At 41.4% G+C, this 24846-nt stretch overlaps 2 protein-coding genes across 4 annotated transcripts in view; one reads left to right on the forward strand and one right to left on the reverse strand.

Moving 5' to 3' along the window:
* The window catches only part of ABHD17B (abhydrolase domain containing 17B, depalmitoylase), a 53404-nt gene extending 43822 nt beyond the window's left edge, over positions 1 to 9582 (reverse strand). For 2 of the 3 annotated variants that reach the window (XM_043565819.1, XM_043565818.1), the window contains exons 1-2: positions 9013 to 9582; positions 7902 to 7976 (exon numbers count right to left, since the gene is read on the reverse strand). The gene's annotated coding sequence lies outside the window, so the exon portion shown is untranslated. The remainder of the gene's footprint in view (positions 1 to 7901; positions 7977 to 9012) is intronic. The other variant, XM_043565820.1, reaches the window with a different exon arrangement.
* Positions 9583 to 9751: 169 nt separating this feature from the next.
* The window catches only part of CD4H9orf85 (chromosome D4 C9orf85 homolog), a 71292-nt gene continuing 56197 nt past the window's right edge, over positions 9752 to 24846 (forward strand). Inside the window, exon 1 of the mRNA XM_043565821.1 lies at positions 9752 to 10203. Within this exon, the coding sequence (XP_043421756.1) occupies positions 10102 to 10203 (102 nt within the window). The 5' untranslated portion in view covers positions 9752 to 10101. The remainder of the gene's footprint in view (positions 10204 to 24846) is intronic.

Raw genomic sequence — 24846 nt, forward strand, 5'->3', positions numbered from 1 at the left:
TTCTTACACAGTAACAAGGCCTAAATCTAAAAACTTAAATCTTTAGCACAGACATCTCCCCTAAGCTACAGACCCTGAATATTTCCATCTGTATAGCCCTCTCCTCCCTTTCCCTTTCTTCATTCCTCTCGTTCATTCAAGGCCCATCATCTCCTATGTATCTCTCTCCACTCCCTCAGCCACATCTTCGCTCAATCACTTAAAAAAATTTTTTTAATGTTTATTTTTTTAATGTTTATTTACTGGGAGAGGAGAGGGAGGGAGAGGGAGAGGGAGAGGGAGAGGGAGAGGGAGAGGGAGAGGGAGAGGGAGAGGGAGAGGGAGAGGGAGAGGGAGAGGGAGAGGGAGGGAGGGAGGGAGGGAGAGAGAGAGAGAGAGAGAGAGAGAGAGAGAGAGAGAGGTGGGGAGGGGGAGGTGGGGACGGACAGAGAGGGCGACACAGAATCCGAAGCAAGCTCCAGGTTCTGAGCTGTCAGCACAGAGCCTGATGTGCGGCTCGAACTCACAAAGGGTGAGATCATGACCTGAGCTGATGTCAGACACCAACAGACTGAGCCACCTAGGTGCCCCTTTGCTCAATCACTTTTTATTTAACATTAGAAAATCACTCACTAAAATCTATCTCCTATCCCTCTAATCCACACTCTATACTGATGCCAGGTGATGTTACTTTTTTGTTTAACATCTTTCAATGGGCCCTACAAGCCCTTTTGAATAAATTCTTTAGTATGTCATACAGCATTTCCTCATCCTCTGTTTCCCAGTCTCTAGCCTTATTTCTGAGCATTTCCCTATTCATCCGTTCTACTGAACATCATACTATTCCTTAATGACAGACCTGTTCTTTCTTCCCTCTATGCCTTTGTGCATACTGTTTCTTTTCTGTTGGCTGATTCCACCCCCCCACCCCGCCAACTCAATCACTTCCCCTACAAATAAATGAAACAACTTTTACTGTTTTAAAGCCCCTGTTTAAGTTTTACTCCTTTCCCTAGGGGGAAAAAAATCTCCCTTGAAAAATGTTCATGCTGACAGATAGATTCTCTTCGGTGAAACTTTCTGAGTGTGCATATGCATGTATCAAGTCATGAAGCAAAATGTCTTTCTTATGTATTCTAACAAAAAAATTGAAAACCATTACCCTAGAGAATTATACCTGAATGTCCTTAATGTATAATTTTAAAAAGTTATTCTCACTCTTAATAACTTTACTGCCCTAAATCTTTATTAATAAAAAGCAACATTAAAGTCTGTTAAAAAGCTCTGAACAAAATTTAACTTGTAGTACATTTCATTTCCACTATAAGCTTGCCCAAACCAGTTACCAAATAACTGATATGCAGAGAATATATACCTTTGGGGTTGGGGATGGCTAAGCTACAGAGTAAAAAATTAAAGTATCTAGGTCACAGTCAGTGGATAGTATTTTTGGGAAAGGTTTATTAGAGGAATTATTTCCATTGATTTTTAACTTAAAAACACATTTAAGAACAATCTAAATTCAGAAGCATAACAAGTTTAGTGCAAGTGATAAAATGATAATGTCTTCTATTTTTGTTCCTAGAGGCATTCTTGTTTCACTCTGGGTTTGTTGAGATGAGAACATATACTTCCTTACTACACCAAGTTAATGAGGTTATTTTCAACCCCCTTTCTTCTTCACCCTGACCTATACTAAGCATATACTTATTACCCTAATCCTATTCTTTTAATGTGACTACCTCTTAAAAATAAATGTTTAATAATCTAAGACAACCATAATGTTTGAATTTCTTTAGCAGTATGTATTTTTAAGAGTAAAGACCTCTATTGCCAGTTCTTTTTGTTGTCGTTATTTATTTTGAGAGAGTGAAAGCACAAGCAGGGCAGAGGGACAGAGAGAGGACAGAGAATCCCCAAGTAGGCTCTGCACTGCCAGCATGGAGCCCTAAGCAGGGCTTGATCCCACAAACAGTGAGATCATGATCTGAGCTGAAATCAAGAGTTGGATGCCTAACCTACCGAGCCACCCAGGTGTCAATTCTAATAACGCATCCTTGGATACTACGAGAAGCTTCATGGAAGAAAACTGAAAATAAAATCATAGCTAGAATATTGTTTGTGTCCTAATGATTTTCCAAAGGCCACGGTTTAACAATGTAACATAAGCTACATATTTTTGCTTTTATACAGTCAGTTTTAGCAATGTTGTAGAAAGGAAAAAAAAGGAGCACAGGGAAAATGTAACCAAATGTAATCACGTTTCATCCAAATTCTCCTTGAATTTCTGTGTCACTTTATACCATTTAGCAGCTTCAATTCTTTCCAAGTGCAAGAGGATACATACCCACTGCCTCCATCACAAAGATGGTACGTGGTGATCAATGAGCTAATGCCTGTAATACAATTTGAAGCTCTAGCACAAAGACAATATAAATACAAAACACTTTCTCAACCAAGCTGAGAGGATTTTCACATTTAAAAAGGGTTACAGGTAGTTTACAAATGAATGTATGTTAATAAAATATATTATGACACCGACTTGTTCTTCCCATTTGTATTTCAGAATAGGTGGGATAAAATTTATCAGCTGGTGAGACAGATAATTACATGGTGATAAATGCTATGAAACTAGAGTACAGAGTGCCATATGAGAACCAGGTGGGGGCAAGAGGTAGGTGTTTTCACTTGTTATCTTCTCTCATCTTAATAATACTTTTCTCGGGTTATCATCCTTTGATACAGGAGGGAATCAAGGCTTCAGTTAATTTGTCCAAGTTCACACAACTTATTAAGTGGCAGAACCAGGGATACATGTTTAACCTAAAGACTATATTCTGTCCATTCTTCCAAGATTTTGCTAGTATCTGCATGGCTATTGCCCTGGCTGCACATTTCTGCTCGTGCTCCCCTTCTCAGTGAAGCTTACCCTAACCACCTTATTTAATGTGTCAAACTGCCTCCTTTTGATTTCTCCTTACCTTTCACTACATTTTCTTTAGAAGTACTTATCACTTTCTAAATATTAGATATTTAAAAAATTTTGTATATTCCCTATGGTCCTCTGCTAGGTGGCAAGCCCTAGGAAGCTAGGGATCTTTGCTTGTTTACAGATGTACCCCCAAAATCTGTAATAGAAACTAATACACAACAGACACTGACCTAATTTCCCTTTACCACTTTTCACCTTTCACTGTATCCAAGAACTTGTGTAACCATTCTCACTTCCAATTCCAGGGAAAACAAAATAGTTAAGAGCTATATCTGAGCCAAATTAACATTAAAATAATATTTAAATTTAGTCTAAAATTATTTAAAAATTAGGGTCATAAATAACCATTAAAAAAATTCTAGCCCAAATACAAAGTGATGAAAACACATGTAAAACAAACCGAAGTGTGTAGGGTGTAAATGATGATGAAAGATCAGTATTTAATGAGTGCCTGCTCACTTTCTATGATGCTTCAGAAGCTTAATGTAAGACAGAATGGAACACGGGAATTAGAATACTCTAAAGCAGTGGTTCCCAAAACTTAAGAATTTCAAAAACCAGTTAAATTTTTATTTTTTATTTAAAAAAATTTTTAATGTTTAATTTATTCTTGAGAGAGAGAGAGAGACAGACAGAAAGACAGACAGAGCATGAGCAGGGGAGGGGCAGAGAGAGAGGGAGACACAGAATCCGAAGCTGACTCCAGGCTGTGAACTGTCAGCACAGAGCCCAACGCAAGGCTTGAACCCACGGAACTGTGAGATCGTGACCTGAGCCAAAGTTGGATGTCAACCGACTGAGCCACCCAGGCACCCCTAAATTTTTAAAAGTTGGAATGGTAGAGTTCCCAAATTTTAATTTTGTCACAACAGTTATTAAAAACTAAATACAATCTACTATCACTCATTTCATCAGAACACATTAGCATAAGCAATAACATAATTTCACTATGGAGAGTAGTGATTTTATTGAGTAAATTTAGGTTCACAAACACCTCACATAAAAATAATCCCATGTGAATTTGAGATCTAAATATGGAGATGTAAAACTTTAAAAACGTGTATTAGAATATTTATAACCTCAGGATAGAAAATAATTCCTTTTAAGAGAAAAGGCACAATCATAAAAGAAAATATTTGGGGGCTCCTCCTGGCTGGCTCAGTTGGTAGACCATGGGGTCGCTGAGTTGAGTTCCAGCCCAATGTCAGGTGTAGAGATTACTTAAATAGATAAATCTTTTTTAAAAAATAATATATTTGACTAGAATTAAGAATGTTTAGTCACAGGGGCGCCTGGGTGACTGTCGGTTAAGCGTCCGACCCCGGTTTCAGTTCAGGTCATGATCTCACGGCTTTCGTGGGTTCCAGTCCCGCATCAGGCTCTGTGCTGACAGTAGGAGCCTACTGGGGATTTTCTCTCTCCCTCTAAGTAAATAAATAAAACTTAAAAAACCCAAGTAAACAATTCACAGAAAAGGAACATGAATGGAAAAAAAAAATGGCCAAAAAATAAAAGAAAGTGTTCTCAACTACAGGGCTAACTGGTGACATGCAAATGAAAACTGCAGTGGGGTACCTCTTCATATACTCCTCAGAATGGCAAACCATAAGGAGTCTAATAAAGTTATTTGGAAGGTGAGAATATAGACCCTCTCATCCATTACTGATAGAAACACTTGAAAGAAAACTGGTAGTTATCCAATAAAGTTGAAGCTACTCCTACCCTTTGTTCTAGCACTCTACCATTAGATTTACATCTCAGGGCAATCTTCCTCAATGAGGGCTTTTTAGTTGTTTAACAAATGGGGGCACTACTGAACAGCTGCCAGGGACACCAGGCACTCTTGGTGCATACAGATAATAATGCTGCCGCCATGTCTTGCGACTTTTGAATATTCTGCTTGACACTCATTTAAGGGGATGAGGAGGGGGTGGGGGAAATAAGGTCAGATATTTATAAACAGGACTTAACACAAAGTATATTTGTATTGCTTTAATATAGAGGAAGATTTTAAAGAATGTGACCAGTATATAAAGGGAGAAGACCGCACTTTTATTTTTGTCCAAACTTTACCGAAAATAGTTACTTCAGAAACTCATTTATCAATGATAGTGCCACCATCAGTACTTAAACCCATTCAACACACCTATCTTAATTTGCATCAGCAGCTTACTCTATTCATGGTGATACTAACATGGATGCAAAGTATCTGGGTACTACTGTTTCTTCTAGCAGTGCTTCTTGGACTTTAATGTGCACACAAATCACCTGGGAATCTTGTTAAAATTCAGCATCAGTCAGTAGGGTAGGGCCTGAAATTCTGATTTCTAACAAGCTCCCAGAAATCTGATTTGCTAGTCTACTATCACCCTCAGTAGCAAGATTAGAGTGTGGTTTGGTCTGAGCATTTACACAGTGAAATATACTACTTTGTTATAAATTCTCATATTTTAGTAAGAGCATTACTTTAAGATATAATGTAAATTTACTACAAGTTTTAATGTTACTAATAAGTTTGTAAGGTCATTTAAATTTTAAATGAGTGTATTATTTTGAATTTCATTTTAGGGCAGTATTGGGAAAGCTATAAAATATTTTTTTTAATTTCTTTATTTATTATTTTTGAAAAAGAGAGCGAGCAGGTGTGCAAGTGTGGGGGAGGGGCACAGCAGAAGGGGACCAAGGATCTGAAGCAGGCTCTGCACTGACAGCAGAGAGTCTGATGCAGGGCTTGACCTCAGGAACCGTGAGATCATGACCTGAGCTGACGTCAGGTGCTTAACTGACTGAGCCACCTAGGCACCTCAAGCTATAATATACTTTTATAAAAATGGGATACAGGCTCAAGAACCACTGCCCTAGAGAAGTCTTGCACGTGAACCCAAGTAAACATATACAAGAATATTCCCTACGTCAGTGTTTAATAAGCAGTTGGAAAAAACTAAAATGACCAAAGGAATGTGACAGCCACATAATGGAACACATACCATTACCGCAGTAAAAATAAACTAGAGTAACCTGAATAAACATAGATAAATCTTGGAAAATTGAGTTTAGAAAACAAACTACAAATACAAATATATTTAAATAGTCTTAATCAAAGAAATATTATATATGTTCATGGACATAAAGGCATGTAGTGAAGTATAAACATAGGAAGGATATATTTTAATTTCCGGTCAGTGGCTGGGAGTGGGGGAAAGAGGAAGGAGGATTTAAGAGGGGTGTACAGAGTACAAAGAAAGCTTCGTTTCATTTTGTATTTGTTTCTTCAACTGAGTAATGAGTACATGCATATTCATGATATCATATGTTGCCAATACTTAAAACTGCTGTGCTATTTCTCATTTCATCCGAATTGGCAAAAACTGTTGGGTCCAGACAGCTGTCTGGAAAACACTACTCCAAAGCAAAGAATTCAGGGCTAGAAGTCAGAAAACCCAGGTTCAAGTCTCAGTTCTGCTTCTTAAAAATTATGTAGCTTTAGGCAATTCAAAGAATTAACTTCTCTGGGCTTTATCTGTAAAAATGTCATAAAACATCACTTGTCCTCCCCAACTCACAAGGCTGAGCTTGAGAGGTATAAACACAGAGCAATGTATACGAGAATTTTTTAACAAGGTAGGAAAAGGAGTAATTTTTGAGAAGAACAAAACCTTGGATATATTAGAAATAAAATCTACCAGTAAATAAACCAACAAAGCAACAAATTTGTCACTATTTTCTTGTCATTACTGATTCTAAAGATATTTTTTTTTTAATTTTTTTTTTCAACGTTTTATTTATTTTTGGGACAGAGAGAGACAGAGCATGAACTGGGGAGGGGCAGAGAGAGAGGGAGACACAGAATCGGAAACAGGCTCCAGGCTCTGAGCCATCAATCAGCCCAGAGCCTGACGCGGGGCTCGAACTCACGGACCGCGAGATCGTGACCTGGCTGAAGTCGGACGCTTAACCGACTGTGCCACCCAGGCGCCCCCTGATTCTAAAGATATTAACACCAATCTTAACAAGGAAGCAATTGAGTCATCAACTCTTAGATGATGGCACAAGGGTAGACAGTCTCCCTATTACAATTCTATTTCTTTAGGCTAATTCTTCAAGGATACCGAAATAAGAGAACTGCATTAAAAAGTACTCTTATTAAACTAAAACAATTAATGCCATATAACCAAAGTAACTTGGTTCTCGTTGCCCTTTCTACAAACGGAGCAGGTGGCACATTGATTAGCCTTATATCACAGATGGAGAAACTGATTCAGATGTGGGGTAGCTTGCTTGTCCTAAACCAATTCAGTGACAGAACTTAGAACAGACACTAATTGCCCAGTACTTCTGTGTTCATTAAGTTACCAAAAACATTATTTTGCCATGATGACTTATGATAATTTTGTTTGTCATAGGATACAGAAAATTCTTTGTCAGATATCACTGCATCCATATTTCAAAACAGGCAAAGATACTCAAGGAAACAAGCCACTTACCCAGTACAGTCCTGCACAGCAAGGGACAAAATTAAAACTGCCTAGCCTGCTAAAAATCTAATCCTGTCCTTCCCAATTAACCTTATTAATACTAGAGTAGGAGAAGAGAGGTCAAAATATGGGTGAGAGTGCTATTCATTACCTCATGGACCTCCAATAATACAGCAACTATTTTACAACAGGGATTTTATTTCCTTTGTAAATAGGAACATGGCTATCTCCACTGTTCTTTAAGCCCCCACCTCTATTCTCACAATAAAAATTAACCAACAAGCAAAGACTTAGGCATAGTTATGATTATTAAAATACTGATTACGATTAGATACTAGATATGTTACACAAATGAGTTTATGCTATCAACGTATAAAAGAGACAAACTATGGAGAAAAGTTCATTTTTTGTTAAGTTTTCCTGTTAACGTAAGGAGATACTATTACAACATGTACCTGATTTTTTTACTCAGACACATTAGGCAGTTCCAAATGCTGACACAAGCTCTCCAAAATTCTTTTTATTGGAGCCTTAGGAAAAAAAAAATCAATGAATCATCTTGCGCATCAAGTATTATATACACATATACTACGAAACATATTAAAACAGAAAAATACCTTTTCATAAACAGCCAAATTTAAAGGTCACCCTCTCTGTATTCCGTTATTCCTCCTTTTTTGCTTATCAAACCCACCTCACGCAGACTGAAATCAAAGCACCGTGAAAAAAAAAAAAAAATCCAACCGTGTTCTGGCATTGGCAGAAATCTCCCCAAGGATCAGAGCTCTTAACTTCTTTTTTTTTTTTTTAAACAAGAAGCGAGGGTTAAACTCACACTTCTTTAAAAAAAAAAAAAAAAAAGCCTTCACAACCGTACACTGTAACTCGACAGAACTTTCGTTTCAGGGTTAAAAAAAAAAAATCCAAACAAAACCTCTCATTTTCCAACTCAAAGCAATTACTGATGAGCCTACCCTAGGGCTCGAAAACAGAATTCGAAACAGTTCAAGCTGAGCCACCTAGAGAAAAAGAACCCTGCGACGGCCCGCCGGGAACACACAAATCTTCGAGAACGGGGCCGATTCGATCTCAGATCGAGGCTGGCACACACGAGGACATTCAGGAGAAAGCTTACAGGCATCGCCAACCTCACAGGGAGACGGGGAGGAGAACGTGAACCTGACCCTATCTTGCGGTCCACAGGGAGACCAGCAAAACAAGTGAAACGAGACCCTTTTCTGCAAGGAGGACCCAAGACCTTTCCCGGTCTGTCTGTCCGTGTCTCTCCCGCCCCCAGACCCCCGCAGCCTCTCCGATCGCAGGGACTCTCCTACCGCTCTCGCTCCCGGAACCACCGGAGAAGCCTCTCAAAACCAGAGCCGATCCGAAGTGGCTTCCCCGCCTTTCGCCGGCGCCGAGAGAGATCCCGGTCGCCAACAACAAAGACGCCTCCCGCTCCCCTCCCCCCTCCCGGCCCGGGCTCGGCCCTCCCGCGCTGCGGCTCCGGGCCTAGCGCCCCCTCCCCGAGCCCGGCCGCAGCGCCCGGCCCGCCGCGGCCCCACGCACCTGCACCTGAGGGGCCGCGGCCAAGGTGTCGGGAAGAAAGGGCCGGCAGAGAGCCTGTGCGGACGCGCTGTCCTCCACAAGGTGCGACCCACGCTGCTGCCGCCGCCACCGCCACCGCCGAACTCTCCCGGCCTGCGGGCGGGCGCGGCCGAGGAGGGGGGGACGAGGGCTGCAGCCCCCGGCGCCGGGACGAGGAGGGACGGCGGCGCCCGAGGGGGCCGGCTCGCGCTCTGGAGTCTCGCCTCGCGCCGGCCCAGCTCCCGCACACGGGCTCGCGTTCTGCTGACTAACGGCCCCGGCGCGAGGCTCTGGAGCGGCCGCCGCCGTCGGCTGCTCTCGGGCCTCACGTCCCGCGCGGCCGTGGTCGCAGCCGCCGCCGCCACCTCCCTTTCTGGCACTGCAGACACCACCCAGACCCAGCGAGGTCTTTCTTCTCTTTAATCCTCCTTTCTTCTTTCCTCCTCAGCCTGCCACCGCGGGATAGGTCTGGTGGCGGGAGGAAGGCTGGAAGGGAACCCAGGGGGGCGCGCAGAAGCCTCGCTAAGGCAGGAGTTGGTCACTGACTGGAGAGAGATGCCAAGCTGACCCGGGCTCCAGCCTCCAAGCGGGCTGGGGGAGGGACGCAGCCTAGCTTAGCCGGCCTTCCGCCAATCACAAGCCGCACAGCGGAGTCGGGCTCCGGGAGAGGCTGAGCTTAGTCGGCAGGAGGCGGGGATTGCGGAAAAGAAGAGCCAATAGAAGCAAATGCTCTCCGCCTCTCCGCCCTGATGGACTGCCATGTTCGGACCAATGGGGGAATAGTCGCTTCGAAGGAAGCGGGATTCAGATGCCAGGTTTGAGAGAGAGGTTGCGCGGAGGGGGATGGGTCGAGACTGGTTAGCATGGAAGAACCTTGAGGGTTCTGAGGCACCAGAGGATGTCCTTTGACCGCCTTGATGAGTCACGTGGACTGACGGGGGCGGGGCGGAAAGGCTGGATAAGTTCCTTCCGGGTCAGTGACAGAAGCGTGGACTCCGCTGAGTAGTTGCTGGCGTCTTGGTCCGCTCTGCGTCTTCCTCGTATCAACGCCAGGTGATTGTGGTTTCCACGATGAGCTCCCAGAAAGGGAACGTGGCTCGTTCCAGGCCTCAGAGGCACCAGAATACGTTTAGCTTCAAAAATGACAAGTTTGATAAGAGTATTCAGATAAAGGTAGGAACCTGCCTGTTGCACCAAATCTGACTCTAGAAAGGAATGGTTCAGTGGAGGGGAAAGAGGAAATGCGAGGAGTTGGCGCGAGCGATTGTGGACCGCCGCCCAGAGTTAGTTTTGGCTGCAATACAACCTTTTCTAAAATGATTTTCCCACGCCCTTTCTTTGACCAGGACGTGTTATCTCCTCCTAAATATATTTGGCGGTCAACAATTAACCAGTTGCACAGTGAACCTAAAATGCAAGTGGAGAATTGAGTTGTTGAAGGGTTCCCATGTCGATCACATATTTGCAGTGGGAAATGAGGATAATGTCATGAGTGTCTCTCAAAGTTTGCACCAAGTTTATACAACCGCTATTTTTTTTTAATGTTTATTTTTGAGAGAGAGAGAGAGCGAGCAAGTGAGTGGGGGAGCAGCAGAGAGGGGAGACATAATTCGAAGTAGGCTCCAGGCTCCAACCTGTCAGCACAGAACCAGATGTAGGGCTTGAACTCAAGAACTGTGAGGTCATGACCAGAGCCAAAGTCGGACTCCCAACCGACTGAGCCACCCAAACGCCCACCACTATTTCTTTGTGTAAGCTCCAAGTCCATAGGTTTGTAGGAAGAATGTGAAGGCTTAAGTGCTCTTAGCCCCAAGTGTCCTCACCAACATAATTGGAGCATCTGTTTCTTTTGCAAGATTGTTTTGAGGATCAAAGTATTTGGCTAATGTAAAAACGCTTGTTTTGTTGGTTATAAGTCTTTTACTTCTTAAAGAAAATTTTTTTAATGCTGATTTATTTTTGAGACAGAGAGATAATGCGTGGGGGAGGGGCAGAGAAAGAGAGAGAGAGAGACACGTAGACACAATCCCAAGCAGGCTCCAGGCACCTAGCTGTTAGCACAGAGCCTGACAGGAGGTTGGGGGAGGGGACGGGGCTCGAACTCATGGACCCTGAGGTTATGACCTGAGCAGAAGTCAGAGGCTTAACTGACTGAACAACCCAGCTGCCCCAGTCTTTTACTTATTTAGGAGGATTTTTTGTGACCTGGGAGAAAATTCAGACTTTTTATAGATGCCCAGAGGCATTGGATTGTACACAACTAATTTGCTGTAGGTATCTCCCTCTTCTCCCATAGCTTTATGGAAAGGAGATAATTGAAGTCATGGGCATCTTGGGTACGACCATCATATTAGATAAAACTGATTTCACATAAATGAGAGTTTGGATTTACTAAGTGTGTGGCTTGCATCATTTAATATTTAATTCTCTGAGCTTTATTTTGTCTCAAATGGAAACTTCCTAGGCTTCTTGTGAGGCTAAACTAAGTGATGTAGGTAATTGGTCTGGATCATAGTAAGTGTCTCAACCTTAATTAAGAAAGCAAAGTAGGGGCGCCTGGGTGGCGCAGTCGGTTAGGCGTCCGACTTCAGCCAGGTCACGATCTCGCGCTCCGTGAGTTCGAGCCCCGCGTCGGGCTCTGGGCTGATGGCTCGGAGCCTGGAGCCTGTTTCCGATTCTGTGTCTCCCTCTCTCTCTGCCCCTCCCCCGTTCATGCTCTGTCTCTCTCTGTCCCAAAAATAAAAAACGTTGAAAAAAAATTAAAAAAAAAAAAGCAAATAAACTGTTTGTGGTCACCTCTGATCTCCTTTCCTTTTTCTCTTTCTGTCTTCACTTACTTACCTTGCAGATATTTAATGAGCACCCTCCATGTACAAAGCCATATGTGCATATATTTGCAGTGTTATAAAGAGTTGACTCTGCCTTCAGGGATCATATAGTTTTCTGCATCATTGGACAGCAAGCAAACACAATAATATATATGATATATATCATTATGATAAATTCTGATGAAATGAAAGATCAGTAAGAAGAGTAAAGAGGGGTATTTTTTTTCATTATTATTTTTTATTTGAGAGAGTGTGTGCGGGAGTAGGGGAGAGGGATAGAGGGAAGAGAGAGTCCCAAGCAGGCTCTACACTCAGCGGAGTCCGATGCAGGGCTCAGTCCTATGACCCTCGGAGCAGGACCTGTGCCGAAATCAAGAGCTGGTCACTCAACGGACTGAGCCATGCAGGCCTCCCAGGAGGGATAGTTTCAATTGGGTGCTCAATGGACTTCTTTTCCTTACTTAAGTTCAAATTCAGAAAGAAAACCTGAAGCAGCATTGGAGAAGACTTTTGCAAGTTTTTGCTCATTGTTAATAGGTAAACCAGGATAAAAAGCTATGCTATTCCGAGTAGAGGTCTGCCTTGTCCTGTATTTTTGCTCTAAGGTTTTGTACAAGCATTTAATTCTGATTATTTTTCATGAGATGATAAAAAGCAATTTTAGTAAGTATTTAGCTACAGTGTAGCTTACTATACCTCTTGTAAGTATGAGACTTCTTGGACTTGTACTTCTTGTGCTAGCCTTTCTCCCTAGACTCCTTGTACTTTTCTTTGTTCATTTTCCTGATGTTCTCTAACAACCCTGTCATTAGATCTTTCCATGAGTCTCAAATTCAGTCACTAAGTTTCATTTTATAATTTTTATCATTAATTTCTTTGCCTCTTTTTTTTTTTTTAATTTTTTTTTTCAACGTTTTTTCATTTTTGGGACAGAGAGAGACAGAGCATGAACGGGGGAGGGGCAGAGAGAGAGGGAGACACAGAATCGGAAACAGGCTCCAGGCTCTGAGCCATCAGCCCAGAGCCTGACGCGGGGCTCGAACTCCCGGACCGCGAGATTGTGACCTGGCTGAAGTCGGACGCTTAACCGACTGCGCCACCCAGGCGCCCCTCTTTGCCTCTTTTAAATCATGAGGAAGTCTCACTTGTCTGTTGATAGAATGAGCAGGTTTTGTTATTGGAGGATCTGACAAAAACAGAAGAAATATTTTACTGATGAAAGGCCATTAGGTTGATTGTTCATCTAATGGAGGAGTAATAATTGGCTGTGTTCGTAGCAAATTCTCTTGATCCAGCTATGTGCATCTATCTAAAGCCAAGATTTTGTCAGAAACATCTGACCCTGTCTTCATTCCTATGCTTCATACCAAAAAGCTGCTTGATTCAGTGCCATCCAACAAAAGGGTGGTGAGAGTGCATGGTTGTCTGTAACTCTCCTTAAGGGACTGTAGTGACAGTTGCTTATTTATACCTCATTTGTAAGAGTCCTGCACGATAGCTTCCCTTTTCTGCCAACCGGTTTGTCAAGACTCGACTGGGATTAGAAGTTGAATAATGACAGATGTTTTATTGGGAAGTTTGTCTAAGCAAAGGACTCATTCTCGAAAGGACCCAGGTGATAGCTGTCTTCATGTGCTTGAGCATATTCCAGAACAAGAGAGAAGCTCATTCTGTGGTTTTCTAAATGGCCAAACTTGGGCCAAAAGGTCAATGTTACAGAGAGAGATTTCAGCTTAATATAAGAGAGTTGTCTGATAGGAACATGCACTAGGATTTTGTAACCTACCTTTCCCTGGGATTATTTAAGAGAGGCCTCTATGGCCATTGGTCTGCAGTGTCCTCTCATGACTTGCTGAGATGAAAACAGATTTAAATCTCTTCTGGTCATTTCATACTAAAATGTTGATTGTATCGGGACTGCCTTGTGTCCCTGGAAAGGCAGTGATGTGTAATGAAAAGAACATTGATGAAGAAAAAGGATCTACATTTTAGCCTCTGTTGTTTATTTTGCTTTGTGATGTTAGGCAGTTTACCTAGATTTTAATTTGCAAAATGGAGTTAATACTATCTCTTGTCTTATTTGCCTCTCAAGATTGCTATAGGGATCATAACAAAAATGTCTTTACGAAATAGTATACAAATACAAACTGAGCATAAAGCAGATGAGAATTTATGTAGACATACTCAAAGCAAATTAATTAGAAAAGAAATACACTTATTGGAGAATACTGAAAATGGAGAAATGTGGATAGTATAAAAGTAAAATTACCTTTTCCCAATCCTATTCCTCTTTAAGTGTAGTCACTGTTAATTTTTTTTTGTTAACAGTTTATATATGTTTTTAGACATCTATGCACAATATGGTATATATGTAATAAAAGAACATTTTTTCTTCCTCATTCAATTAAGGTAGGTATGTCAGAACACAAAAATTAAACTTACTCTTTTTAATGGCTGTATAATATAAATGTAGACTACCTTACTTTCCTGTTAGTAAACGCTTGAGTTATTTTCAGTTTTTCACTATGACAAAGCTCCAGTGAAATTCTTAGATTCACATATGTGTTTCACATTTATTATCTAGCACCAAACACTGTGCTAGATGCTAGAGATATAGGGTTGAACGTAATATAGTTTGGTGGGCGAGATGAAAGCAGTAATCAATCTTTCAAGTATGTTAATACAAATCACAGTAAGGATGATGAAGGAAAGGTCTCAGGAAACCTGAGTATCAAGCAGGAAGTCTTGATTAAGTTTGGAGGCTTAAAGAAGGCTTCCTTGAGATCTGACAGATGGATAGCATTTAACTAAATGAAATAGGAAGAGCGTATATCTCTTTGATAAGAATACTATTTGTTTTATATGTGTAGTTAGTGTTGTTTCTACTAGCATTTCCCAAAGTGCCCCAGGATCCTATCTTCTCGATAGGGCAGGAGTTAGTTTTGTGGTCAAATTACTTTGGAAATAAGTATATACCGGATCTCACTGTTAGGGGTCATAGTGTGCATTGGCATACAACACTAAGATGTTTCGCTCTCTAAAAGTTGTTTAGGGGGCCGCCTGGGTGGCTCAGTCGGTTAAGCGTCCGACTTCGGCTCAGGTCATGATCTCACAGTCTGTGGGTTCGAACCCCGCATCGGGCTTTGTGCTGACAGCTCAGAGCCTGGAGCCTGTTTCAGATTCTGTGTCTCCCTCGTTTTCTGACCCTCCCTGTTCATGCTCTCTCTCTCTCGGTCTCAAAAATAAATAAATGTTAAAAAAAAAAAATTAAAAAAAAATGAAAGTTGTTTAGGGGCACCAGGCTGGCTCAGTGGGTAGAGTGTGCATCTCTTGATCTCAGGGTTGTGAGTTTGAGCCCAACACTGGTGTAGAGATGACTTAAAAATACAATCTTAAAATAAAGTTATTTAACCAAAACTTGCTTGGTTATGGAACCCTTTGGTTTCCATAATACCTACTGACCTTGAACTTATTTCGGGAGCAAGAAACTCATTTGGGAAACTCTGGTCTTTATCTTGAAGTGGAAAAGGAAAATGAAAATTGGAGGCTATACTCTCTAAATCATTTTGGAAAAAAAAGTTTTATTAGTAATAGCTAATATTTGTGTGCTTAAATGCGTTAGCCACTATGCATACTTAATATACATCATCTAATTTTGCTCTTCAAAATGACCCTAAGATAGATGCTATAATTATCCCATTCTGTGTATTGGGAAGTTAGGACTTAGTGATAGTTACATAATTAGCACATGGCTGTCCCCTGATTAGGTGATGTCTCTGTTAGGAGACCTCAAAGGACAAGTAAATCAAAGCCCCTTTTTTGTGTATGTGTGTTGCAGTTGTTGTTTTTAAGTGATCTACACCCAATGTGGGGCTCCAGCGCACTACTCTGAGATCAAGAGTCCGGTGCTCTATAGACTGAGCCAGCCAGGCACCCCGATGTTGTTTTTTAGTACTGTATTTTTGCGTGTAATAGAAACACTGTGACACCACATTAGGGTCAGAATAGAGATGCGCTTTATTGCTACTGCCCCTAACTACTACCTATTTGAAATGTTCCAGGGGAAGGTCTCTCCTCACAAGGTTTATTTAGCTGACTGTAGTGTGACATAGCACAGGTATGGGCTGCTTGGAGTGGGTCTCATCTTTTCAGCCAGGGCTCTGGCAGAGGTAAGGGTCCTTTCCCTCACTGTAATGCCAATAGAGTCAGATCCTTCAGCTTCTGGTTGGGTGGAAGGCTATCTTAAGTTTAAGGTGGTGTGATTACATTTACAGCAGAACAGGATTCTGTGTTTACAAGCACCTTTATTCACAATAGGCAAAGATTGGAAAAAAAACAAAACACCCAAATATTTATCAGCAGGAGAGTAGATAAATGGATTGTGTCAGTCATCGATTGGGATACTACTTTGTTATTAAAAAAGCACCATCCCTGGGTGGCTCAGTGAGGTAAGCACCTGGCTGTTGATTTCAGGTCAGGTCATGATCTCATGGTTCGTGGGGTTCAAGACCCTCATCAGCCCCTTGCTGATGGCGTGGAGCCTGCTTGGAATTTTTTCTCTCTCCCCCCCCCGCCTCTCTCTCTCTCTGCCCCTCCCCTTGTCCCGTGCGTGCTCTCTCTCTCTCTCAAAATTTATAAACTTAAAAATTTTTTTTTAAATGGAGCACCTGGGTGGCTCACTCAGTTGAATGTCCAACTCTTGATTTCAGCTCAGGTCATGATGGCAGGGTTGGGGATTGAGCCCTGCATATGGAGCCTGCTTAAGAGTCACTGTCTCCCTAGGGGCACCTGGGTGGCTCAGTTGGTTAAGCCTTCAACTCTCAGTTTTGGCTCAGGTCACACTCTCAAGGTTCGTGAGTTCAAGCCCTATATTGGGCTCTGTGCTGACAGTGTGGAGCCTGCTTGCCATCCTCCCTCCCTCCCTCTCTCTCTCTCTCTCTGTCTCTCTGTCTCTGTCTCTCTGTCTCTGTCTCGCACTCTCACACTCTCTCTCTCTGCCCCTCCCACCCCCCAAATAAGTAAATAAACCTAAAAAAAAAAAAAAGATTCTCTCTTTTTCCTCTGCCCCTCTTCCCCACTCTCTCTATCAAATAAAAAAACAATGAACTACTGATACATGCATCGTTTGCATATATTGCATGCATTGTGGACAAATCTCAGAAATGCGTGGAGGGAAATGAACCGGGTGTTTCTTCCATCTACAGAAATCAGAGCAGCAGTTGCCTTCACTGGTGGGGGGATTGACTGGAAGGGGCTCAGGAGACTGTCTGGAATGATGGAAACGTGAGGGTCACAAGAGTGAAAACATTTATCAGAGCACATTGGATTGGGCATTAAAATCTGTGCATGACATAAATGTAAATTTTACCTTAATTAAAAATAGATACTACAAGGACTCCTGGGTGGCTCAATCCGTTAAGCATCTGACTCTTTTTTTTTTAAGTCTTTTTTTTTTTTTTTAACAGTTTGGCTGCTCTTTTTTTTAATTTTTTTTTTTTAACGTTTATTTATTTTTGAGACAGAGAGAGACAGAGCATGAACAGGGGAGGGGCAGAGAGAGAGGGAGACACAGAATCTGAAACAGGCTCCAGGCTCTGAGCGGTCAGCACAGAGCCCGACGCGGGGCTCAAACTCACGGACTGTGAGATCATGACCTGAGCCGAAGTCGGATGCTTAACCAACCGAGCCACCCAAGCGCCCCAAGCATCTGACTCTTGATCTCAGCTCAGGTCATGATATCATGGTTTCAGGGATCAGACCCCTTGTTCGACTCTGTGCTGGCAGTGTGGAGCCTGCTTGTGATTCTCTCTCTCCCTGTCTCTGCCCCTATCCTGCACACCTGCATGTGCTTTCTCTGTCTCTCAAGATAAACTTAAGAAAAAATAAATACTGCTTTTTCTTTAAAAAATTGATATCATGAGGTTGTATTCTTCTTTGTTTACTTTTTGTTTGGGGAAGGTATAGAATCACTACTTATACCAGTCTTTTTTTAAAAAAAATGATTAACTTTTCCAGAAAGAAAACAAAAAAGTTGACATTCTTATATATTGAATATCTTAGCTGACCACAGGTTAAAATAATTCTAATAATTACATTTTAATATTTTCCCTTTATGTATGAGTGCTAGTCATGACCCTTGAGTTTACTTTTTTCTGTCAGCAAAGTACAGATGAACTTTACAAAGTGGACCTTGTGTATAAGATTACTGAGCCTGGGTATCATTTTTTTGTTAGTTTTACTCTTGGATAGAATCATAATTACTTAGTGTATGAATACATATTAATAAATCACTAAATAATGAATAAAACCTTGCTGTGGAAAAGGATATCCTATTGTTTGTAAGTCTCATTTTGTCCAGATAGCTTACAATCAAGTGGTATGGGATCTTTGTTCTATTTCCCCTAGCCCAGAGCTATTGCACTGTAGTGCAATATTGCACAGTCCCAGATTGGTTCAGATAATCCCTGGTGTGAGTAATTTCCTTGTGTGTGATCTGGCGCTAGTCACGGGAACAGATGTTATTTCTCAGTCAATAGGTATCAACAATGAAGGGTTAAACAAGTGGTAGCCATTGAACAAATCTGCAGTTGGGCAGATAACACAATCTATGATCCACTGTAGTTTCTAGCTAACCATCTCTGGGACTCTTCGAGATCCCTTTGATCTTTTTCCAAATTAGGAAATGTTCTTTGATAGGTTTCACCAATGCTGTCTATCAGATGGATTTATGTTAAATCTGTCCTCCCCCCAATTGATTTGTTAAATTCAACATGATTTTTCAGTTGACCAGGTGACAATTGACAATCTATGGTATATTGGGCATTGCGACGTACGTGAGAATCTTATTGCTCAATAAAAGTCATAGTGCTAATGACACTCTTTACTTTTCCTTTGTGGTATTTTCAGTATTTAGAAGTGTTGTGTTTTTGTTATTTACGTTTTATTTTCTCTTTTCCGTTTCATACGGGGATATTCCGAATGTCTGTATTCCCATGGTGCTTCCACTTGAAGCCAATAGGGTGATTCTGCATGTTTCTTAAAATGAGGGCTGTAACAATATAGTTGGTTTTTTTCTACGTCAGTCATATATTTTAGACATTTCATTTATGTACGGTGACGACCAGAATTGATTTGTCTTGATTCGATCCATTGTATTTGGGGATAGTACTATGCTCACCACTGGATTATGGAGCTTTGTAATTATGTGGACAGCCCTTGCTTCTTCAGAAAGTTGAATACACACTGTTAGAAAAAGTAGTCTCAGAATTCCTCATCCAGGTAAATTAGTTCATCTGAGGGCGAGAAAGTCGTAATTTATATGAACTCTCTCCGAAGTGGGACATTTCTTCTGTTTAGAGAAGGACTGTCTAGGGAGTGGCGTGCAGTTGGACAAAGAACCTCAGGGCTGACAGTTACAGGCTGTTGTGGTATTTGTTATTTTAAGCTGCCGGAGTCTTTCCACACCTGCACAAGTGTTACTGTGAGGTCACAGGCAGGTAGGTGTGCGGAGAGTCCTGCTAATCCTCGGAACAACCCTGCTCCTGGCTCACGCCATCCTCAACTGTGGTTGCTCTTTTTCTCTCCGCTGACTTTTGTGAAAGGAAGAAATGAAATGAGAAGGGGATAAAGGAAAAGCTGACATGCCTGAGATTCCTTTCTGGGATTTTCCCCTCCAGGCCAACTAGCCCTTGAACGTATTGAACAAATTAAATAAACATTTCTTTTTCTGAACTTCTCAGAGGGGTGCGAGGCCTGCTACATGTAGGTGATTATCATCAGGATTCTTCAGTTGCTAATTTAAACAGAAAGAAAATGTATTGGAAAGATACTGAGCTACTCTCATTAAACTTAGAAAAGGTGTTTATTTTGGTTGATTTTTCGGTGTCCATGATTCCCAGGTTAGCGGTTATTACTGGGAAATTTATCCTCAATCGGCTCTACACATATCCTAAGCTGACACAGTCTTCCGGTCTTTCATTGCCCCTCCCCTCACCCTTCCAGTTGGCCTCCTGGAATCGATAGTTTATTATCATCAAATAGAGACATAGTCTTGAATAAAACTGTTTACTTTCTTGTCCTACCTGACTATTTCCAGGAACTCTGTTTCCTTATAGTCCTTAACTTATGATGTTTGTTCACCCCACATCTTCAGCCTCACCTCTGCCCCCCGTTTCTCCCGTTTGCTGCTTCAGTTTTTTGTTTTGTTTTGTTTTTTTGCTTGAAACCCCGCCTCTTCTGAAATACACACCGTCAGACTGTTATCCCTTCTGGATCTGTCATTGCCTCCTAGTTACACCTCCTCATCAGTCCCTGGCTCATGGCCTTTCCACAGTTCCTGTCATCAGACTTAGTGATCACCACATCCACGTGGATCATCCAACATCTGATCTCTCAGCTTATAGACCACCCTCCACCCACATCAGAAATCTGCTTCCATGGTCCAACCTTAAACTTTCTCAGTGCTGGGAACTGCTCCACTTATAAACTTTTTAGAAAAATGAATCACCATCTACTTACCTGGTTTCCTTATGTCTCAAGTAGTTTTTTTAACTCCTTTGAATGCTCCTGTTCACCAGCCTTTCTACTTTTTACTGTACCTCATTCATGTGCTTCCTTCCTTATCTAGCTAGGAGTTCATGTTCTATCAGTATACCTTTTTCTTTTTCTTTTTCTTTTTCTTTTTTTTGGTCCATATACCTCAGCTCCTTATCCTTCTTCCTTCTGTGGTACTTGCCTGATGGGATCCCTGCTTAGAGCCAGTTTTCTATTATTCCACCATCACATCTACCAAACCACCTGCATCAGTACCCGTATACTCTACCTTCCTATGACAGTGGATAAAATGCCTGCCCTTCCCAAAGACTAGGCTCTCCCCTTGTATTTTGGACCTTCGTCCCTATTGCCTTCCTTCCTAAGGGCTTAAAGGCTTAGGGTGCCTCCGTTGTCCACTTTGTCTTGCATCATCAGTCTTTCCATCTCCAACGGGTTATTTAAATTTCTTAAGAAAAAAAAAAACCTCCTTAGGTAAAACCCATATTCTTTCCTAGCTTTGCCCTCTTTCTTTCTTCCTCTTTATGGAAGAGCTCTTCAACTTCTTACATCCCATTGCTTCCTTCCCTATCCAAATAGCTTTTGTATTCCTCATTCCACTCAAACCACTCATGTCAAGTTGTTGATGTCTGTGTTGCCAAATCCTTGGTTAATAATCCTCTGTCCTCATCTTTCTCAATCACTCAGTATCACTGCCTCTTGAACACTCTTCTGAATTCTGAAATAATTTCTTCATTCAGCTCAATCCATGGCCTTAAATACCGTCTTTATGCTGATACCTTCCATATCTGGAGCGCTAGGCCAACCTCTCTGCTGAGCCGTGGAGTTGTTGCATATTTAACCATCTACTTCTATTCTTGAATATCAACAAGGCATCTCAAGCTTAACATGGCAAACAGAACTCTTAATCTTTCTCCCTCAAACCTTTTCCTCCAGTGTTCCCCCGCTCTGTAAACAGTGCCATCATTCATCCAGTTCTCACACCAAAAATATAAGGATCATCCTTGATTCTTGGCCTTTTCTCACATTCTGTGTTTCAATTTATCAACAAAACTATGAACCGTTTAATTTCAATTTTTATAATCTCATTACATTCTGGCATAATATTTTTTTACTTGTTTTTCTTGCTTATAGTCCACTCTGCAATATGATTTTCACCCGGGCAAATATATATTTTTTATGTCCTCAATACCTAGACCAGGGGTTGGTACGTAGGAATTACTCAGTAAGTAATTGGTGATTGAATGAAGTAAATAAATAATTTTAACAACGTATTAAATGTTGTAACAAGGGTAGTACAGGGGAGTTCTATAGTAATTCTGAAATAAAGGGACGGAAAGAGAATAATTAATACAGTGTGACCCTCAAAGAGATAGTACAGCTTGGGGATGGAGGGTGAAGGAGAAGTTGAATGGAAAGAGATAGAAGAATGGAATAAGGTGGAAAGGAAAAATGAGTACTGATGACTTTGTTGTGGGTCAAGGAATTGAGGGAGTTTAATCTGGAAACAGAACAAAGTGAAATAGGATCAGTAAAAATCGTTGTGACATTAAGAAATCTTTTGAAAATAAGGCTTCTCTTTTATTCATTTAAAAAAAATTTTTTTTAATGTTTACTTATTTCTGAGGCAGAGAGAGACAGAGCATGAGTGGGGGAGGGGCAGAGAGAGAGGGAGACACAGAATCTGAAGCAGGCTCCAGGCTCCCAGCTGTCAGCACAAGCACAGAGCCTGACGTGGGGCTCAAACTCACAAACTGTGAGATCATGACCTGAGCTGAAGTCGGTCGCTCAACCAACTGAGCCACCCAGGGGCCCCTCTTTTATTCATTTTTGAGGGAAGAGTTCCTGACACATTGAAGACTCCTCAGTAATGTTGGAGTGAATATGTACAGATCATCTTAAAATGAAGAGAGAAGGGCAAGAAGAGGCTGTGAGTCTGTGAGTCTTTTTCTAAAGTAAGGTTATAAATAGGTGTTTATACTTACTATGTGGTGGCAAAAACCTAAGAATGAAAGTGACTCTTAGGTAATAAACTCTCTGGCTAGAAAACTGGTTGGCTAAAATCTTTTTACCAAAGAGAAGAGCTGAATGGATTGATCTCAGGCTGTGAATTAAAATTTCAGTGCTGTCAATTTAGACCATCATTCTTATAAGTGAATGTGGTCTGTTTTGATTTGGTGTTGGTCAGGTAACTTCGAAGAGTAAAAATATTTTGGGGGCCTGGATAGCTCAGTCAGTTAAGCATCCGACTGTTGATTTTGACTCAGGTTGTGATCTCGTGCTTTGTGAGATCGAGCCTCATGTCTGGCTCTGTGCTGACAGTGCAGAGCCTGCTTGGGATTCTCTCCCTACCCCTCCCATGCTGTCTGTAAACAAACAAACAAACAAACAAACATGAAAACATTTTTTGAAGTGAATACATTGGGTAGGAAAAAAAATTCCTTGTCAGTTTTTGTCAGATTTCATGTGTGACCTTTTGGATTTTTAGCCAAAGTTATCAAGCTCTTGTTCAGGACAGCGGCAGCATGGTGTAGAAGAAAGACACTGATCTTGGAGTCACAAGTTTAAGTCAAATTCTCTGCCGTTTACTGATGGTGTGGCCTTGGACAAAGTTTTCAGTGTATCAGGATGTTAGTGGGCTTAGCCGTACTGTGAGGGTTGAGTAAGGTTTGTGGGAACGCTCACATGGTGCCTGGCACACAGCGTTAAGCATTCTGTAAACGCTCGTCCAGTCCTTCATCTTACTAAGCGATGTTTATCGTGCTCACATGCTGTTCCTTCAGTTATTCCTTTCCTGGTTAGTCCCACTGGAATGTCTCCCTCCTTCCCTAGGCATTTATGGCCCTCACCACACATAGGGTGTGTGTCATACTGGTTATTAGCATACATGCTTGGCTTCTTTCCCTTTCTGTCACACGTGTGTACAAAATCTGTCTCAGAGGACAGGGACTTCAGCATTTTGAACTACTCATGGTCCTGTAGCAGCCATTCTGTGATGTGGGTTGAGAGAATGGAAATCAAGTTATTCTTGTTGACGTTGTACAATTGATTACTGATCCGTGTTGTCACCTGTCTTTATTAAACCCCTAATATGTACCAAACACCAACAAAAAGGTGAGTGGGATATGAATCCTTCATTCAGGAATTCTACACTAGTAACTACTTTAAAAAGTGGAAAAAGGCTAATATGGAGCATTTTCACTTAATAAACTTGGTAAAGTATAACATACAAATGTACAGAAAAGTGCAAAAATTATAACAGAGAGTTCAGTGAAGTTTCACAAAGTGAACACAGTCATGTAACCAATACACAGATCAAGAGAATGCTATTCACCTCTCTTAGTCACTACCACTCTCCTCCTGAATTTTTTTTTTAATGTTTATTTATTTTTGAGAGAGAGACAGAGCATGAGCAGGGGAGGGGCAGAGAGAGGGAGACACAGAATCCAAAGCAGGTTCCAGGCTCTGAGCTGTCGGCACACAGCCCGATGTGGAGCTGAAATGCATGCGCTGTGAAGTCATGAAAGTTGGATGCTTAACTGACTGAGCCACCCAGGCTCTCCTATTTCTCAAATTTAACCATTGTCTTGATGCATATGAAATATTTTAAAACAACCTTGACGTCCCAGCTTTTGGAAGCAAGGGAGAGAAAGCTGGAGGTACCTGACGACCATCCTCTCTTTTCAGAGATAGTAGTAGTGGATGTAGAAGAGCATCCTGATGGATCATCTCAGCTCTTTAAATCTGCAATACAACCTCATGTAATACTTTTTTGGGCTGAAAGAAATTGGTGTGATTTGATTTTCCAACCGTGATTAATTTGGCCCCTGTTGGATATTTGACTTTTAAAAATATCAGTAGTAAATTTGAACTTTCCCATAGCTTTGGGGCTGATTATTTCAGCCTCAGTCCTAAGTCTCTTCCAATTTATCTGTTTATTCATGAGGTTGAATGACATTTTTAGAACTTCGTGGTAGTCATTTTCTTGGATATTTTGTCAAGTTCATTTCTAGTTGGAATAGTTGGGTTTACATTCTAAAGTTAATTATTCACATTGTCTTTTGAAACTAAATTGTACGATAGACTTTCTTTTTTGTTTTTGTTTTGTCTGAGTTGTATGTTGTTAACAAGGAAGTATTTCTTTTTTTTTTTAATTTTTAAAAATTTTTTAATCTTTACTTATATTTGAAGGGGGGGGAGGGGTAGTGAGAGAGGGAGACACAGAATCAGAAGCAGGCTCCAGAGCTGTCAGCACAGAGCCTGACGCGGGGCTCGAACTCATGAACCGCGAGTTCATGACCTGAGCCAAAGTCGGACGCTCAACCGACTGAGCCACCCAGGCGCCTCTACAAGGAAGTATCTCTTATAAGTGATGGAACTATAAATGTGTAATAATTTTCAGTGATGGTGTATCAGCAGTAGAATTCTATTGCTCCTT

Source organism: Prionailurus bengalensis, chromosome D4, assembly GCF_016509475.1.
Source record: "Prionailurus bengalensis isolate Pbe53 chromosome D4, Fcat_Pben_1.1_paternal_pri, whole genome shotgun sequence".
Lineage (NCBI taxonomy): Eukaryota > Metazoa > Chordata > Mammalia > Carnivora > Felidae > Prionailurus > Prionailurus bengalensis.